Source organism: Saccopteryx leptura, chromosome 3, assembly GCF_036850995.1.
Source record: "Saccopteryx leptura isolate mSacLep1 chromosome 3, mSacLep1_pri_phased_curated, whole genome shotgun sequence".
NCBI lineage: Eukaryota > Metazoa > Chordata > Mammalia > Chiroptera > Emballonuridae > Saccopteryx > Saccopteryx leptura.
In genome coordinates this window covers 209,221,335-209,237,378 of record NC_089505.1, presented here as the reverse complement: position 1 = coordinate 209,237,378, position 16,044 = coordinate 209,221,335, and the positions used below count along the sequence as shown (strand labels likewise).

Below are 16,044 nucleotides of genomic sequence, written 5' to 3'. Positions count from 1 at the left end.
TAACTCAAGTCATTACATGCCAAATGAAGGCAGCGTGATGAAGCCAGAGTTAGAGGTAAGGGTCCTGAAAACCAATCACTCCTTTGCTCAGATGAAGAGTCCTGTGGCTGGCTGGTGGTGACGGTAGCACGACACTGTGGGTGTGATCAGTAGCACTGAACGGTACACTTGAACATGGTTAAGATGGTCAACACTGCTATGTGTATTTTACCACAATTTAAAAATGTTATTTTGCTCAACTACTCCCAACATTCTTTTGCTATCCATTGATTTTATATGCATGTATGTATATGTGTATATATGGTAGACACACACATACACATGTAGAGGTTGGCAAAAGTAGGCTTACAGTTAGTATGAAAAACAACACAGTAATTAATAATATAAGAATCAACTTTCACATACTTTTAACTATAAACTTACCTTTGCCCACCCATTTATAATGTATATACATACATAAAGCAGAAATACAAAGAAAACAGAATGCTATTTTGCTCAGATGAAAAGAGTTCTGTGGCTGGCTGGCTGAGACTGATTAAAACATCTGTGGAGCACAGATGTAAGAAAACAACAGGGCCCTTGCACGAAGCTGGGCTAGTGTTTCCTGCAGAAGACAAGCGTCCCTCAGGTCTGGGCAGGGTCACAGAGGCCCATCCTCCTCAGGAGACATGCCTGCATGCTGGGCCAGAGCCTCTGGCGGCGCTCACCAGTGAAGGTGCTGCGGCAGACGCACAGGTAGTCATTGGTGAGCTGCACGCAGTCCAGGCTGCCCTCGGAGCTGCAGGGGCTGGAGAGGCACTCATTGATGTCCCCCTCACATCGCTCTCCAGCAAAGCCAGGCAGGCAGCGACAGCTGTAGCCCCCAATCTTATCCACGCACTGACCACCGTTAAGGCAATGGGGCCCCCTGGCACAGTCATCAATGTTCTCTTCACAAAGCAGGCCTGGAAGAAAGAGGAGAGACAGTTAGGATAGTGCTTAGAACACTGCTTGCCAGCAAGGACAGTCCCCCATGCTGGCACTTTCAAAATTCATCACTTAATAAAAAAGAAAAGGTCTATCCTAAAACTATCTCTAATTAATACCAAGTTCATGGTCTAGCACTGATTAACTATTCAGTGAACACCCATGTACTCTCCCACATTTCCCAGTCTCCCCTGGAGTCAGGGTGAGATCATTTTACTAATTCTGGCCAACGTCTTACTATGAGCAGTTGTGATGGCGGACGTGAGGCTATGGGCCGCACAACACACTGTTTCTCTTCTGATACTGCAGCCAGGCTGTATACACTTCCAGACTGCTATACAACCCTATAAGTCTGCTTCTCTGCCTCTACTGAGGAGGCCATGAAGGCCAAGTATTTCAAACTACACTTCTAAAATTCACAGAGAAGCAACCCAACACACTCAGGAATTTGAGTGACCAAAACAAAACAAACAAAAAACAAAACCATTGTTGTGTTAAACTATGGATATTTGAGGATTAAGTTGTTATTACCAGAATCTTAGCTAGTCCTCGAAACAATATACTTATATTCAAAGGAATAAACTAATAATCAAAGGTGACTTCTACTTTTGTTTCAACTATTGATTTCTAGTGCAGAGAACAACTCTCCTATTCATGGGACAAATCTTTAAATGTTTAGAGGTTTGTTTCTTCTTAGTTTTCTTTCCGCTTTAAACCCACTGCTCATAACCAGCCTACTACTTGGGTACTATTCTATTTTAATTTAGCCAAACTCTGAACTCAAGGAAAGATTTACTGACACAAAGGTCTAAGTAAGTATAAATACTTCCTTGACATTCTCTTTAACATTGAGATGAGTTTCCCACCACTGTGGACGGCCTCTTACATTTTCCCCCTACACGCTGTTAGAACAGGTACCATTATAACTACATCTCTTCTTCTTCTTTTTTTTTTTTTTAAAGTGAGAGGAGGGGAGATAACAGTCTCCTGAATGCGCCGGGATCCGTCCAGCAACCCTGTCTGGGGCTGATGCTCGAATCAACCGAGCCACTGGCTGCAGGAGGGGAAGAGAGAAAGAGAATGGGGAGGTAGAGGGGAAGAGAAGCAGATGGTTGCTTCATCTGTGTGCCCTGATGGGGAATCAAACTCAGGATGTCTGTACACCGGGCTGACACTCTATCCACTGAGCCATCAGACCAAGGATACAGGCCTACTACATCTCTTTTAACAAACAATACTTTGAGCTCCTTGCAGGAGACAGAGGCCATAGCAGAATGACGGCTCCACCGTCCACAGTCCAGGACTGTGTCTCACCAGGCCTCACTGCAACCCTTAGCTACAGTAAGGCTGTCAGGCTCCTCCTTGGGTTGATGAAACCAGGCAAATATATTCATCCATTTATTTTTCCACCTTAGGGAGGCAAGACTTGGTAAATTTAAAAAAATACATAAGCTGGTAAATGTGAATTTATTCAAGAGGCCACTGGTGGTTTTTCCTTGAAACTCCAAGAGATCTTGCTAACCAGGCTAATTTTGTTGCAACATTATACATTTCCACATTCTGTTTCATGGAACATAAGATGTCAACGTGATCCAAACAGCACTAAAAACACCAGTCAGAACTTCAGAGCCAGGCAATAAATGAGAGAATGAAATGGCTGAGTTACCAAAGTTTAGGACTAAATGTCTGATTATAAAAAAAACCCAGGCCCTGGCCGGTTGGCTCAGTGGTAGAGCGTCGGCCTGGCGTGCGGAAGTCCCGGGTTCGATTCCCGGCCAGGGCACACAGGAGAGGCGCCCATCTGCTTCTCCACCCCTCCCCCTCTCCTTCCTCTCTGTCTCTCTCTTCCCCTCCCGCAGCCAAGGCTCCATTGGAGCAAAAGATGGCCCGGGCGCTGGGGATGGCTCCTTGGCCTCTGCCCTGGGCACTAAAGTGGCTCTGGTCGCGACAGAGCGACGCCCCCCTGGTGGGCGTGCTGGGTGGATCCCGGTCGGGCGCATGTGGGAGTCTGTCTGACTGCCTCCCCGTTTCCAGCTTCAGAAAAACAAACAAACAAATAAACAAAAAAAACCAAAACCAAAATCTCAACAGTAAAATTGGTTTTATAACTTAGAGACTTCCCTGGATGGAGAACAGGTAAGGCTGATGTCATACCCCGAGTGCCTGGTGGGCAGGAGCACTTGAAATGGTTCACCAGGTCAATGCAGGTGCCTCCATTCTGGCACGGCTGATTCTGGCACTCATCCACTTCATACTCGCAATTGACACCCTGATATCCTGGGGAGCACTGCCGGAGCAAACAGAAAGACAAGAACTACTGGACCATCGCTGGAAACAGGCCATGAGAGCGAATGAGATCAGGAACGTTACTGTGACCCTCTGTCCCGCAAGCTCCCCCAGCTCTTGTATATTTCTCCAACATCGTCACACTCCCAGTAGTCACCCTGTGCGTGCCAACAGCAGCTTACCAGCATGTACTTCTCCCTGCTGAAAAAGCCATGTTAAAGAAAAGGCAAGGACCGAATATCAAGGGATAGTTCAGCTAAGGCCCCTGGGCAAAACTTCTGTCCCTCCTGTGTGCAGGCTGTCCCACCTTCAATACACACGTTCCTTTGGATGTGAGGAGGACGCTAGCACTGAGTCAAGCAGTCTGTGTGGGTCTCAGTAAAGACCCTGCATTTGTTCATCTCTAGGACCAGGGAACCGCATGCACGTTGAGACAGGCTGCAACTGGGGTGAGGGAAGGGAGGTGGGAAAGCAAGATGTGGGATTTCAGGGCTGATCGAGAAAAAAAGATACTGACCACAAGGTGGCTTTATTTGGGCAATGCTGTGACAGGTGTCAATGCAGAGGAAGTCCTCCATAGCACACGATCACCCGAATGGGGAAGGAGGATAAGAAGAGAAGGGAAGGGGTAACTGAGAGGGATTAACATGTTTGGTGATGTCACACAGCAGCCAGGCCAAAGTCTCTAGGTCGGACAGCTTTGAAGGGCAGCAGTGCTTGGGGTCTTATGTTCTTGGGCTTAGCTACAGCTAGCAGATACTGGGTGCTGTTTTGCAGAATACACAAAGCAGGTAGGCCCAAAATGCCTAAAAATCTGCTTATTACAGCTACGTTTAAAACAAAAGGATGTGTAAAGTTCTGAGTTCAGCACTGGTAGCCTCTGAGCTAACGCGCCCCGCCTGCTATGAAAAAAATAAACATCTGGGGGCAAATGCAGAGGCCACCTGTGGCTCATGCACCAGAGGTGGAGAAGTAAAGCTTTTCTCGTTGTGCTTAGTGGCCTGCCTTGGTATCAAATTCATGACTCTGGTACTGTGTAACATCTTGCTGAAACCATTTTCAGCCCTGACATTTAGACAGTGAGATGTCCCTTAAAAGACACACAATTCCTCAAATATACAATATAACAGTATAATGCCACCCGGAACAGTCTGAGCAACATTTTTTTGAAAGAATTATTAGTTGACTGCTCAGACTGGATACAAAGATGGCATCATCAAAGGGACACTCCTCACAGTGGCTTCTCCTGTTTACCTGCTGTTCAGGGCACCGCCGGGGCCACGGGGCTGGGTCGGCCTGTGAGTGTGCCCAGGCAGTAATTCTGGCTCTGAATCCTGGAGGCAGTGCTGTGGAAGTGAGATCGTTCCAGAACTCTATGGGAGTATCTTACCAGAGCTACGTTAACTTACTGCACAGGGGACTGAAAGAGACAGTGATGAGTACATACTACAACGGGGACTGGTTAAAAAATTGTATACACTTGTAAAAATAAGACAGAAGCAGCTAAATTCAACATGCTAGCGTTCACAATAGTGTCGCCATCTCCTAGGAGGTCTCCGAGGGGCGCTGACTTATCTTACCTCACATCTGTATCCACCAATGAAGTCACTGCAGGTGGCTCCGTGCTGGCAGGGGTTGGGTGAGCATTCGTCCAGCTGCTCCTCACAGTAGCTCCCTGTGTAGCCCAAGGGGCACTGGCAGTGGTGTGAGTTGCCAGCATTGATACAGACGCCTGAGTGCTGGCACAAGCGATCAATGGGAAGCCCTGGGAAACCCCATGAAGGAGAAAACGTCACAGAAGAGCACATGACATGTCAGGTTCAGACCAACTAATGAGCAAACTCATCAAGCCAGCTGACACAACTAATTTTGATTCTTGTCTAATTCATGACCCTCAACACCAGACATGTATTGGAAATAAGCCCTAAAAGTGGAATATACCTTTGTTTCATTTAAAATATATTTCTCATTTTTATTATAGTCCACATACAATGTTTTTTTTTTTTCACATACAATGTTGTATTAGTTTTAGGTGTACAACGTCATCATAATTTGACATTTATATATCTTAAAAAGTGATCACCATGATAAGTTTAGTAACCTTCTGTCACCACACAAAGTTTTATGGTATTATTAACAGTATTTCCTATGCTGTACATTACATCCTCATGACTTATTTATTTTATAACTGAAAGATTGTACTCCTTAATTCCCTTCATTTTTTTTTTTTTTTTTTTTTTCGTTTTCTGAAGCTGGAAACGGGGAGAGACAGTCAGACAGACTCCCGCATGCGCCCGACTGGGATCCACCCGGCACGCCCACCAGGGGCGACGCTCTGCCCACCAGGGGGCGATGCTCTGCACCTCCGGGGCGTCGCTCTGCCGCGACCAGAGCCACTCTAGCGCCTGGGGCAGAGGCCAAGGAGCCATCCCCAGCGCCCGGGCCATCTTTGCTCCAATGGAGCCTTGGCTGCGGGAGGGGAAGAGAGAGACAGAGAGGAAGGGGGGGGGGGTGGAGAAGCAAATGGGCGCTTCTCCTATGTGCCCTGGCCGGGAATCGAACCCAGGTCCCCCACACGCCAGGCCGACGCTCTACCGCTGAGCCAACCGGCCAGGGCCCCTTCATGTTTTTTTTTTTTGTTTTTTGTTTTTTGTTTTTTTTTTAATGTAAACTCTTTTATTTTAATACGAGTCTCTCAAAATATCTTTTTTTTTTTTTTATAATAATTTTATTTTTTTAATGGGGTGACATCAATAAATCAGGATACATATATTCAAAGATAACAAGTCCAGGTTATCTTGTCGTTCAATTATGTTGCATACCCACCACCCAAAGTCAGATTGTCCTCTGTCACCTTCTATCTTATTTTCTTTGTGCCCCTCCCCACCCCCTTTCCCTCTCCCATTCCCCCCTCCCCCCCGTAACCACCACACTCTTATCAATGTCTCTTAGTTTCACTATTACCCCTTCATGTTTTTAACCCATTCCCTCAACCCCTCTCCTCTGACAACCATCAGTTTGTTCTTTGTATCTGAGTCTTTTCTGGGTTTTTTTTTTTAGATTTCACATATAAGTGAAACCATCTGATATTTGCCTTTCTCTGACTTATTCCACTTAGCATAATATCCTCTAGACATCTATGTTGTCACAAATGGCAAGATTTCACTTTTTTATGGTTGAGTAATATTTCCTTGAATATATACCACATCTTCTTTATGTATCATCTATGATAGAATGTACAATGGAAAAAAGTCTCTTCAATAAATGCTATTGGGAAAGCTGAACAGATACATGGAAAAAGTGAAGCTCTACCGCTTTCCATTGATTTAAGAAAGAGGAAGGAGGGGGGAAGAGGGGGGGGAGGTATCGAGGTATCGACTCATTCCTCTTAGTTGTGTACTCACTGGTTACATGTCATGTGTGCCCTGACTGGGGATTGAACTCGTGACCTTGGAGTGCTGGGATGATGCTATCACTTAGCCAGGGGCTAAAATCAGCCACTTTTTTTATATCATAAACAAAAATAAACTCAAAATGGATTAAAAATTTAAATGTAAAACTGATACTATAAAACTCCTAGAGAAAAACATAGACAGTAAACTCAACAGCATTGGTCTTAATATTTTTTAATATATATTTCCTTCGGCAAGGGCAACAAAAATAAACAAATGAAACTTTAGCAAACTAAAAAGCTTCTGCACAGAGAAGGAAGCCATTAACAGACCGAAAGGACAACCTATTGAATGGGAGAAGATACTTGCAAATCATATATCTGATACAGAGTTAATATCCAAAATATAGAAAGAATTCATATAGCTCAACATAAAAAAACCCAAAACATTTCAATTTTTATAATGGGTAGAGCACCTGAAAAGACATTTCTTCAAAGAAGACATATAGATAGCCAACAGATATATGAAAAGATGTTCAATATCACTAATCATCAGGAAAATGCAAATCAAAATCAGTGAGATATCACCTCACACCTGTCAGAACAGCTATTATCAGAAAGTCAACCAATAACAAGTGCTGGTGAGGACATGGAGAAAAGAGAACCCTCTTGTCCTCTTGGTAGGACTGTAAACTGACGTAGCAACTATGGAGAAACAGCATGGAGGCTCCTCAAAAAATTAAAAATGGAACTGCCATATGATCTAGCAATTCCACTTCTGGGTATTTATCCAAAGAAAAACACTAATTTGAAAAGATATGTGACTCCTCCATTCATCACTGAATTATTTACAACTGCCAGGATATGGAAGCAAGCTAGGTGTCCACTGATAGATGAACAGATAAAGAAGAAGAGGTACACTAATACATTGCTTTTTGGAATCTCTAAACCTCTTCCTCTGCCCCTTCATCTTCCATCTCAGACCAGAGCCAAAGCTGTGCCCCCCAGCACTGTCTGTCCTTCCCTCTCATCCCACAATAACACTGTCTGTCCTATGAGGCTGCTGGCCAGTCAGTACTTCAGAGACTGACCCTCAGGCCTGAGGGGGTCTTACCTTTGCGGGAGGCTGCTACGTCACAGGAGACACTGGGCACATCACAGTAAGCACCAGCCCACCCAGACGGACACAGGCACCAGGACTCTGCTTTCTCCTGAACACAAGTACCTTTGTTTTTACATGGAGACCGGCTGCAGAGGCTCACCAGGGTCTGGAGCAGAGGCAAACACACCAACATCCACATACAAAAAGTGAAGAAGAGAATTTACACTGCATTTTAAGAAATTAAAGAAAAGCACTTAATTTTTTTAAAAGGCCCTCACACAAGCCTTAAACTAGATCCACTGTTCCCACGTAATCTAATCGTTGTATGTAGTCCAATTCCTCTTAGCTCTGCTATTTAAAAAGTTCTTACCATACCATAGAAATTTAAGCCACCCTGTAGGGCTAGAAGCAAGAGTCAAAGCTGTCAGACAGGTAAATAACTCTCTGTGGAACCCCGTGTGAGAAAGCCACATGGGTTTTGAGCAAATCTGTCTCTGGTGATGAGTAAAGGACTTAAAAGTCTGTGAATAAACCTAAAACTGTCAAACAGCTTATTCTGAGGGGAGAAAATTGGGTTTATGAACAACATGAGGCAGAATGTGCACAGACTGGCGCCTTTCTCCACAGTTCCCATGAGGGGCCTGGTCTCTGGGGAGAAGAAGGTAAGTTTACAATACAGAGAGGAAGGCACGTTTGTGAGAGAAGGGGTCCATGCGGAAGGGCAGAGTGTTCCGCCATCATTTATAATCTCACATCACAAGAATGAGCAGACAATGGCAAAAGCTGTTTCACATGCAGAGGTGGTAAGAGTTGCATGTCCAACACAGACAAAGCCTTGCTCAAGTGCACCTGGAAGGCTAGTTAAACTTGGCCATTTCTAAAGTCTTTAGAGTTCTGTAATTCTATCACTTTAGCTTTGTTTTAAGAGGTAAAATAACATAAAATTAGATACAATGTTTGATATGAAACTTTGGAAGAGTTACTTTGTCTCTCAGGCACTCAGTTTCTCCTTGCAGGAAATGAGAACCTAGACTTATTGGTTCTGAGGGGTCCTTCCAGCCTGAGAGTCTACAAAAGTGTAAATTTACATATTTGAATTTAAAAGATGAGAATATTACATGATAGGGCATCATACTTATTATCCCCTTTGATACTGTATCTGACCTTTAACGATCGGACTGTGATTGTTCTCTCTTCCCCTTTCCTTTTCCAATGTAACAATGAGCTTACTTCCCACATGTATTATATTTCCCACAGTTCTCAGTGAGCCTGGTAAAAACAGGCCTCCTCCTGCTCATTCTCATCGTCCTGCCAGTGTCACTATTTTGGAATCTATCAGCTATTAAGAAGCTACCTGATTTATCTCAGGGACATCCCTGAGATCTAAAATTTTCTCTTTGAGGATGGGCTTATTCTGCCTAGAAGAGAAATAGGTACAATACTTCGGTAGTCTGAGGAAGTAGAGTGAGTGGGCTGGTATCTAATTACCTGACAGTTTTTCCCAGTGTAGCCCAAAGGGCAGGTGCAGCGGTAGGTCCCCAGGCCATCAACACATGTTCCTTCGTTCAGGCACGGATGTGAGTTGCACTCATTGATCTTATGGAGGCAGAATGGGCCGGTGAAGCCCACAGGACACAAGCAAGAGAAGGAGTTAATCCCGTCAACACACGTGCCACCGTTGAAACAGGAGCTGAGAAGCAAACAGGGAAAGCACCATCAGCTATGTCATCTGGTCCTCTGACCTGCTATTTAAAAAGCAAGGTTCCTGGAATCTAAGATGCTACAGAGGCAAATACTCCTGGGCATCCCAAATTCCTACATCCAGTAAATTTTACCTTTTCCCAAACTAGACTGGCTGCCCATTGGCCTTGAGTCCCAGCTTCCTTTCCACAGCCCAGAAGCTTACAGAAGTATCTAAAATGCTATGTTTATGAGAGATTTCCTGAGACAGTGAAGGTTTCCAGGTTTTACCCTGTCTTTCTACGTCATATTTCATTTTATCCCTAAGTCAATTTAATTTAAAAGAAAAGTGTTAACTAGATGGTTCTTGACTCTAGATTTCTTTATGAAAGAGAAGTACAATAAATTTGTTGATATTTAAAAAAAAAAAAGACCTCCCAGAAATTAAACAGTGATGACAAATCTGCAAAAAAATGGGAATTTTAAAATTGTCAACTAATAGGAACAAAAGAAAAAGAGGAGAATTTGTTTTTTGTTCAGAATTATAGCTCTTTCTGTTCCCTAAGCAGGGAATAAGATGATGACCCATCCCACTAGGCTTGTCAACCCTGGGCCTTGGAGCTGCTAACTACACATCCATAGGAGTCAGGACTGGGCAGCAGAAGCTGCCTGTGGCCTGGCCCCGAGGGGATGCCTTCCTCCGCCCTGCAGTCCCAGTCCTGTGCACCTTTCCCGTAAGACACTGACACCGCGTGCTGGCGGCTCACCTCTCAGTGCACTCGTCGATGTTGTTCTCACAGTGGATGCCTTCAAATCCCACCTGGCACTTACAGGTGTAACTGTTGACATAGTCAGAGCAGATGCCTCCATTCTTACAGGGTTCGCTCAGACACTCATTCAAGTCTGCCTGGCACTTGTCCCCAGTGAAGCCCGGAAGGCACAGGCAGGAGAAAGTATTCACTTCATCCACACAGGAGCCTCCATTCTGGCAAGGATCTGAGTCAGTACACACAAGAATCAGAGCTCTGAACAGCAGCAGTAATTTAATCTTAGTTTCATAATGGTGAGTGGCCTGACATGAGTCACACAAAGAGCTATAACAATGCTGACTTTCCTGCATGTGAACTTTTCCTTAACTCTTTGCCCTGACTCCTCCGTTTATGAACATGAACGCAATCTTACTTGCCCTAGTCTTACCCTGTTTGAACTGCAATGAACTTGACAGACACTACAGTTTTGCAAAATTAAGAGTCATAACACTTGCACCCCCTGCCGCCATTTACAAACCAAACATGTGCCCGAACACACAGAAGCTCAGAAAAGTCAATAAAGATTTTCTGAAGCTGTACGGGGCAGGGAGTGAGTGGGACAGGACAAATCAATCAGCCTCTGAGCTGATCCATCAGTCTTTCTTTTCTTTTCCCGCCATTCCTGCCTTTCATTCTTCCTCTCTTTTTGCTTTTAATTTTTAGGTTTGGGTAGAATTAAGAAACAAAAGTTTTTTGTTTTGTTTTTGTATTTTTCTGAAGTGAGAGGCGGGAAGGCACACAGACTCCCACATGCACCCAACCAGGATCCACCCGGCATGCCCACCAGGGGGCGATGCTCTGTCCAGCTGGGGTGCTGCTCCATTGAGGCCAGAGCCATTCTAGTGCCTGAAGCGGGGGCCATGGAGCCGTCCTCAGTGCCTGGGCCAACTTTGCTCCAATGGAGCCTTGGCTGCAGGAGGGGTAGAGAGAGGTAGAGAGAAAGTAGAGGGGGAAGGGTAGAGAAGCAGATGGGCACCTCTCGTGTGCCCTGACCAGAAATCGAACCTGGGACTTCTACACGCCAGGCTGACTCTCTACTGCTGAGCTAGCCAGCCAGGGCACAAAGGTTTTTTAATTTTAAATATCACATAGCTCAATCTCAGAACACATTTTATACTCATATCAGTTAATCAACAAATTTTTAGCTACCATCAGGCTCCATCCTCCACAATTTGATGGCATTCAAATCAGAATAAGAAAAATGAGATGCAGCCTTGCTCTTAAAGACTTTAAAATATAGCCTGACCAGGTGTGGTGCAGTGGATAGAATGTTGGACTGAGACACAGAGGACCCAGGATCAAAACCCTGAGGTTGCCAACTTGAGTGTGGGCTCATCTGGTCTGAGCAAGGCTCACCGGCTTGAGCCCAGGGTTGCTGGCTTGAGCAACGGGTCACTAGGTCTTCTGTAGCCCCTTGGCCAAAGAACATATGAGAAAGCAATAAATGAACAACTAATATGCCACAACAAAGAACTGATGTTTCTTATCTCACTCCCTTCCTGTCTGTCTGTACCTACCTGTCCCTCTCTCTGATTCTCTCAGTCTCAAAAAAAAAGAAAAAAAGAAAAAAAAGACTTTAAAATATAATTGCAAAGATAGGCCATAAATATATAAAGAAAACTAAACACCAGGTAGGTAATGGAACTCCTATTTTATAAGAGGAATATTTAATACACCTTGTTCTTCCATTAGTCTCATTTAATTCTGGGGCTCACCTGTAATCTCTACTATAGACAGCAATTGTAAAACTTGTATTATCCCTTCTGGTTCACAGGACACAGTATACAGCTAGCATAATTTCCATGGTATCCTCTAGGAAACTCACCATAATTTACTGAGTTATTTTAAATTAATTGTAAGCATTACTAGTTTTACTTCAAATAGAAAAAAAATTTTAAATACTGAAAAATTTGACTGACATACTAATTAATGTGGGAAAGGAATCCAAATGGTTTGATCCCACTTCCTTAAATTTCTCCATCAGTTATACCTAGAACACACTAAATTGCAATAACGCAAAATAAATAAATAAATAAATAAATAAATAAATGCACATAGATTTCAAAAGAAATAAAAGGTATTATGGTTGTATTTATTTAGAGTTAACATGATTATCTCTGTAAAAAATATCATAGGACTCTAAAACTAGCAGCTAAACTAATCTAGAATGGTGAATTTAGCAAGAAAACATAATTACTCTTTAAAACTTACAGTATACGTAAAAAATTAACTCAAAATAGATTATGGACCTAAATGTCAATGCTAAAAGTTATAAAACTTTCAGAAGAAATCAAAGAAGATAAAACCTCAGTGGGTCAGACAAAGATTTATTAAACAAGAAACATGAGCTATGAAAGTAAACAATAGGTATATTGAATTTTATCAAAATTATAAACTCTTCCTCTTTAAAAAATTAAACAGAAGCTATATGTTGGCAGGAAATAGTTGTAATGCAAATATATGACAGAATATTTATCTAGGATATAAAGAACTTTTTAAACTTAATAAGAGAATCAATTTTTGAAACGGGCAGATTTGAATAGATACTCCACTAAGTAAGATATAAAACTGGCCAATAAGCACAAGAAAGATACTCAACCTCATTAATATATAGGAAAGCAAGTTAAAACCACTGTAAAATGCTATATGCATCCAGCAGCATGGCTAAATTAAAATGAATGATCAAATCAAGTGGTCCTGAAGATGTGATTTATGTGGAACTCTCATACAATGCTTATAAGAGAAAATCGTACAACCACGTTGGAAAGTATTTTGACAAACAACTTTGTAAAAAGTTAAATATACACTAACTACATAATTCATTTAGTCATCTGTAGTCTAGCTATTTAATCAAGAGAAATAAAATCACATATTCACAGATTTTTATTGAAGCTTAATCTGTAATACCATCAGACTGCAAAAAAGCTAATAAATGTCCTACTAGTGAGTTGTATGTCCAATAACGAAACACTTCTCAGTTATAAAACGAAATGAACTATTCACACACACAGCATGGATTAGTCTCAAATAATATGCTGAACGAGAAAGTCACATTCCCTCTCCCCGCAGAAATAGTTTGTATTATAGGATTCCATATATAAAAATTGTAATAAATGCAAACTAATCTACAGAGGTAGATGCCCGGATTGCCCGGAACAGGGAAGAGAAAAGGGGTTAAATTACAAAAAATAAGAACACTTTTAGGAAGATGGATATATTCATTATCTTGAGTGATAGTTTCAGTTGTCATATATCAAAACCCACTGAATTATATATACATTTAAAATATTGGCAGTGTACTAAGTGTTAGTTATACCTCAATTTCTGCTTAGAAAAGAGCTATCATAGCACTGCCACACGCTGTCAACGTAAACCATTATGTGGATGCTTAAAAGAGATTCCGTTGCTTTAACTCCTAAATCTTCAAAAACAAGATTTTAAAAATACTAATATTAAAGACACATGATAAACTATGGGGGTGGCCAGTATTGGCAACAAGAGGCCGCGGCCTCCACTGAGCTCCTCTGTGCCCCCGGTGTGCTGTTCTGTCCCTCAGGGCTTCGGAGCGGCTGCATACTCACTGGCGAGGCAGTCATCGATGTCCTCCTCACAGTCCATTCCACTGAAGCCCAGAGGACACTCGCACATGTAGCTGCCCTGGGTGTTATGGCAGAGACCTTGGTTCATGCAGGGCTTGGAGACACACTCATCAATGTCAAGGGTGCACCGCTGACCTAGGAACACAGGAGCAATGAATGGTCCAGTCTTTAAAAGCTGACTTCCAGAGAAATTTACGTGGTACCTGAGCTTCAGTTGAGGTAGATGGGGCTACTCCATGGGTATTCTGGTCAGTCCCCTGCTTTGAGAAGTCCCTTAGGGCTTCTATGCCCCCAGTAAATTGCTGCCCAGTGCTAAACTTCCCTGTAGGACATCAGGGTTTCAGATAAAGGCTGGAGTCTTCCAGCCACTAGGGGACGCCACAGACATGCAAAATGGAAAGAGTTTCTAAATCATCCCAGTTAGCAGCTCCTATACAAGGCCTGTGTTCAGGACAAAGACCCAGACCAGTGATCAGCAAACTCATTAGTCAACAGCCAAATATCAACAGTACAACGATTGAAATTTCTTTTGAGAGCCAAATTTTTTAAACTTAAACTATATAGGTAGGTACATTCCTTATCGAGGTAGCGCCCGCACATGGTATTTTGTGGAAGAGCCACACTCAAGGGGCTAAAGAGCCACGTATGGCTCACGAGCCGCCGTTTGCCGACCACTGACCCAGACCTACCATGTATTCTGATGACCTGACTACTTTTAAAAAAAAGCCTTTTGGTTTCTCTCCTCTCGCGTAGTTACCTTGCCAGCCAGGAGCACACAGGCAGGTGTAACTCTCAAAATTCGGTGCCTCTTTGCAAACAGCAGCATTCTCACAAGGGTTTGGAGAACAGGGGGCCAACACAGTCTGACAGTTCTTGCCTGCAAAGCAAATGACAGAGTTTATAGAGAAAGCTGGCCAAGGAAATGGAAATTCCCCCAAATTCTATACCAAAGGATGCTCTCTGAATGCAAGTCTAAGTAGTGGTTAAGACCTTTGGAATCTGAGACACTTGTGGTCCTTCAAGTCTTGGCTCTGACTTGATTACTAACTGCATGGCCTCAGGCAAGTTCTCTTCTGGGAGCCTCCCACTGAAGTAAAATGGGAATCAGGATGGCCCATGACTCCTAGGCTTTTTGAGGCTTAAGTGAGAAAATGCTTACAAAGTCCTTATAGCACAGAGCCTGGTGCACAAAGTGAGTGCTCAACAACGGGTGGGCTGCTCCACCTTCATGTTAGTTACTATCACGAGAGCCTGCATGCACTGGGCCCCCTGCAGCAACCAGGAGTGACAGTTTCTGCATCTCCACAGCTAAGACTCTGCTTACTCAGAGGCTCAGCCACACAGGTCCCCCTTCATGTGAGCAGGAAGAAGCAACAGCATGGCCTCCTGTTCCTCACAGCCTCTGCTGGCCTGCTCCAGAAGGCACTGAGGTTGATCAGGAGGCCAGAGGCAGAAAAAAATAATTCTGACTGCCTAGTAACATGTCTCCTCATACTGACATCAACAACATGACATCGGTATTTGCCCATTATTTTCTGCCTTAGTTTGCAGAATATAGGCTTCTAGCAAAAAAAAACCCAGATGCTCTTATTACAAGGAAGATGAGGTTGTTTTTCAAGTCAAGTCATAATTAACTCAATTTAAAATTTTATTCTAAAATTTTGTATTCAGAAAGAAAAAGAAATACCGTATTCCCCCCATGTATAAGACGCTCTCATGTATAAGATATATCTTAATTTTGGGGCCCAACATTTGAAAAAGATATATTACATAAAGTTATTGAACTCAAGTTTTATTCATCATACAACTCCTCATCACTGTCAAAACTCCCATCCATTAGCTTGTCTTCATCTGTGTCTGATGACGAATCACAGTCGTCAACAATGAGTGTAAAAACAAGCATGAAAAAGTGAGAAATGAAAAAAAAGTGAGAAATGCAAGTAAAAATCTACAACCACTATATAAGACGCACCCAGTTTTTAGACCCCAAATTTTTTGAAAAAAGGTGCGTGTTATACATGGGGAAATACGGTACTACAAATGATCACCAATATCTGCAGCCAGCCTTGAGTGTGTGTGGTCAGACTGGTGGCTCACAGGGGAAGACCCTGCTGCTTCGTTCCCCACATGCTGGCCAAACTCAGTGACACATGGAAACCTTCACTAATCTCGGCACTAAAATTGTACCTGTGTGGGCTTTCAGTCTAATAT

At 43.1% G+C, this 16,044-nt stretch overlaps 1 protein-coding gene across 1 annotated transcript in view; it reads right to left on the bottom strand.

Annotated features, from left to right (window-relative positions):
* NOTCH2 (notch receptor 2) overlaps window positions 1–16,044 on the bottom strand; it is a 185,005-nt gene that overhangs the window by 18,863 nt on the left and 150,098 nt on the right. Inside the window, exons 16-23 of the mRNA XM_066377289.1 lie at window positions 14,591–14,710; window positions 13,816–13,968; window positions 10,193–10,421; window positions 9,234–9,435; window positions 7,758–7,911; window positions 4,833–5,017; window positions 3,121–3,253; window positions 708–944 (exon numbers count right to left, since the gene is read on the bottom strand). Coding sequence (XP_066233386.1) covers window positions 708–944; window positions 3,121–3,253; window positions 4,833–5,017; window positions 7,758–7,911; window positions 9,234–9,435; window positions 10,193–10,421; window positions 13,816–13,968; window positions 14,591–14,710 — 1,413 coding nt within the window. The remainder of the gene's footprint in view (window positions 1–707; window positions 945–3,120; window positions 3,254–4,832; window positions 5,018–7,757; window positions 7,912–9,233; window positions 9,436–10,192; window positions 10,422–13,815; window positions 13,969–14,590; window positions 14,711–16,044) is intronic.